The 3512-nt window shown below is 37.2% G+C and overlaps 1 protein-coding gene across 1 annotated transcript; it reads right to left on the reverse strand.

The window, feature by feature from the left end:
• Positions 1-611: 611 nt before the first annotated feature.
• Positions 612-938, reverse strand: LOC131025981 (uncharacterized). The gene has a single exon (XM_057955762.1). The coding sequence runs from the start codon at positions 936-938 to the stop codon at positions 612-614; it is 327 nt and encodes a 108-aa protein (XP_057811745.1).
• Between the last annotated feature and the right edge of the window lie 2574 nt (positions 939-3512).

Consider the following 3512-nt stretch of genomic DNA (forward strand, 5'->3'; position numbering starts at 1 on the left):
AGTCCTTCATGATTTTTAAATTGAAAGGTTTATGAAAATTGGGGTGTTACACGATCGCCATGAACATAAAATTATTTTGCTCGTCGGTGTTTCTCCTCACCCTCCCAACTTCAGGTGTTGTATTTCCTATGCCCACGTCGTCTCTTGCATGGTCTGTGAAGGAATTTGCAGATCGTGGAACAGAGGTATTGGAAAATGAGGCAACCGGCGGTGGTGCGTTGGAATATGATGCCTCGCCTTGGCCGTGGACCTCATCAAACCACAAGAATCCTCCAACATGGCCACCACCAAGAGGGCATTTGTAATAATAACGGTCGGAATTTCGAGCCTTCACCTCTGCACACCGCAACACCATCTTTTAATTTCCACAACAACAAAAAGGAGCAGAATACCAAGCATGATTATCCATAACATACCTATTCCAAAATATCAAAGAGTGAGCAAGAAAAATTCCAGCATAAAAGGTATAAAAATAAGCAAATACCAACTTCTTGCATATATTGAAAATCACGGGCAAAAAATGTCACAAACAAGAATATTTTGTCCTCACAAAATATTGGAAATCCAGGTACAAAAATAAATGACACAACAATTTATATATCCGAATGAAGTCAGTGCATTGCAACATATTGTTGCCACATTGTTTGTGCAATGGCATCCCGGTTCGCAGCCCATTCGGGAGATAGCTCAAATGCATCCACATAATCTCCGTGTTCCGGTTCATTGAACTCAGTATCATGTGGTAGGTTATCGAATGCTTGTTCGATAGGATCCACGTCCATCTCTGTTCTAATGAAATTATTCAATATAAAATACGCCATAATAAGTCGATTCTGAACCTTCACGGGATAAAACGTAGAGCTCCTCAAAATCCCCCACCTCATCTTCATAACACCAAAGGCACGTTCAATGACATTTTGAGCCTTCGTGTGGCGCATATTGAACAATTCTTGAGCGTTTTATGGGCGTACGGCTGCCGATCCCCATTCTTTGAGATGATACCGAACCCCTTTATAGGGAGCGAGAAACCCCTCGGAATTTGCATATCCATTATCCACGAGATAGTAAGAGCCTACACCAGAGCAAACCATGAAATAGAATAAACTTGAAGGACTTTGCAGATATGACATCAATAAAACACTATTATATATGTCAACAACTTACCCCTAGGTACCTTGAATCCTATTGACATGTTCAACGTTCCTAAAACTTTCAGAAGAAAAAATTATTTTCTCCATAGAACCCAACCCTGTGTGTGTGTGTGTGTGTATGGTTGAGATCTATGGAGAATTAAATATATTTCGTTTTGAATAAGTTAATAACTTTACCGAATAAATTACATAACCACATGAATAGACATTTACTAAATAAACACGCACATTTATCCGTTCAGTAAAATTGTTGGCGTATTCAATAAATTTGTTGACTTATTCAGACAGCTTTTCTCATTCTCTCATTCTCTCAATATTTAGCATTCTCTATTGATCTGTTCTATATATATAGGGTTAATATCTAGTGTAAATTTGGCCTAATTGTGAAACTTAGGAACCTTTCTCGTCCATTGATCATTCCTGATCCAAGGAAGGATATTTGCGGTTGGTTTTAATTATTTTTCGCATAAAAAGTGTAGATAAATTCGAATTGTAAGATTTAAGGGTATTTTGGTGAACAGAGTTTTGGATGAATTTATTTGATACACAAAATCCCATAATTACCGTTTGTAAAATTAATTGCTCAAATCTTTTCACCTACCAACCATATCTATCACCATTACCGGTTATATTCTCCATTTACACTTTTGTCTCTTCCATTTCCAGCGTCGGATGTTCCTCTGCAAATCGATGAACAGATTTGGCTTTTTTATTTTTGTTGGTTGATTTATTCATTGCTTTTATCTTTTATCATTTTCGCTCGAAATCTTATTAAACTTATTATATGAATTGCGGGGAATAAGTAGTTTATATTGGTTGTGTTAATACATATATGTATTTCTTTGATTAAATATTAAGTTATATTGATTTTCACTTATCATTAGTAATAGAAATACTTATTCAGTTGGTTTTTTTTTTCTTTTTTCTTTTTTATTGTAGAGTCTCCACCTTTTCTTTCTGGAATTTCAGGTCAAATTTGTCCATAATTAATTTAACAGAAAATATAATTGTATTATGTTATCTTTTTCATTGTAAACTAGCATTTGCTACTCGTGCAATGCACGAGAAATATTTTTAAATTTCTATATTTATATTCTATTTTTACTATTTAATTTTCAAATCCAATATTTAATCAATATTTTATGGGAAAAGGTGTATATGCACCCCTATAGTAGAGGTCCTTATAACGTATTGCTCTCCATAGTCAACATTAGATCAAATAGGCCCCCGAAGTCCAAAAAATTGAACAATTAAACCCACGGGATTAAGGGAGTCTTCCGTCCGCTAGTTTTGGATATCTGGTTGAAGCGAGGAAGGTGTTCGACGAAATGCCTAAGAGAAATGCCGATTCATCCGCGGCCATCTCCGGCGATGTCTGTCGCCGCCAAATGTCGGCCACCCATCTTTGTACTTGGAATCTAAATAGATCATTAGCTTTTGTGCCCGCCTCCTTGCGTGAAGCAATTAATGATGCGTGCAAAGATATCAGAAAGCTTCTTGCGAGCTTGGTCACGACGACAGTGAGCTTGGATCGGAAGGTAAGGAAATATAACACCGATAGGGAGCATTCCACTATCAAGATCATGGAAGAGAGCTGATACATCATCAAAGAGCTTATTGCGAACCTCTTCACCTAACAAGCATCTACTAGCCATCAGTATGATTAGATGTTCCAATTAATACTTCAAAGCAATTAATGAATTTTCCATATGAATGACCAAATATCTCGAGTCAGATCTACAACAGAGTGCACACAAATGTAATTTGTCCAAGACAACTCCGTTATACACATACCAATTATCCTAGCAAATCAGAGCTTGAATTGAAAAAAAGAAATCCATAAGTGAAGAGATTAGGGGCCCAAATTCTCAGCACTGTAGTTTGAGGCCAAATACAATCCGTGTCTATCTTGAGCATCTTCAAACTATTTGATCGAATATTGAAGTTTTCAATAATATTGTAATACTTCAAAACCAACTCTTCCAACAGAGGAGCACCCAAAAGATATCCATAAATGCAAGCTATGAAAAGGCGTAATAGCTACAATACGAGTGTTCAATAGCAGATGATTAGCAAACCATAGTCGAAAGTAAATATGGATAGTGGGACAGCTGCAAGAGACAGTGTTTCTTCTTCTAAATGATATCCAAGATTATAAGATTCACCAACACAGTTTGGCGGCGGCGAACGTCGCCGGAGATGGCGGTGGACGAATCGGCATTTCTCTCAGGCATTCCATCGAACACCTTCCTCGCTTCAACCAAATACCCATAACTAACGGACAGAAGACGTCGTTAATCCCGTGGGTTTAGTTGTTCAATATTTTGGACTTCAGGGGCCTATATGATCTAATGTTGACGC

The sequence above is a fragment of the Salvia miltiorrhiza genome, chromosome 5 (genome assembly GCF_028751815.1).
Source record: "Salvia miltiorrhiza cultivar Shanhuang (shh) chromosome 5, IMPLAD_Smil_shh, whole genome shotgun sequence".
Classification (NCBI taxonomy): Eukaryota; Viridiplantae; Streptophyta; class Magnoliopsida; order Lamiales; family Lamiaceae; genus Salvia; species Salvia miltiorrhiza.

Excerpts from the sequence above, each read along its gene's own strand:
- LOC131025981 (XM_057955762.1), bottom strand. The coding sequence starts at position 938 with ATGCGCCACACGAAGGCTCAAAATGTCATTGAACGTGCCTTTGGTGTT.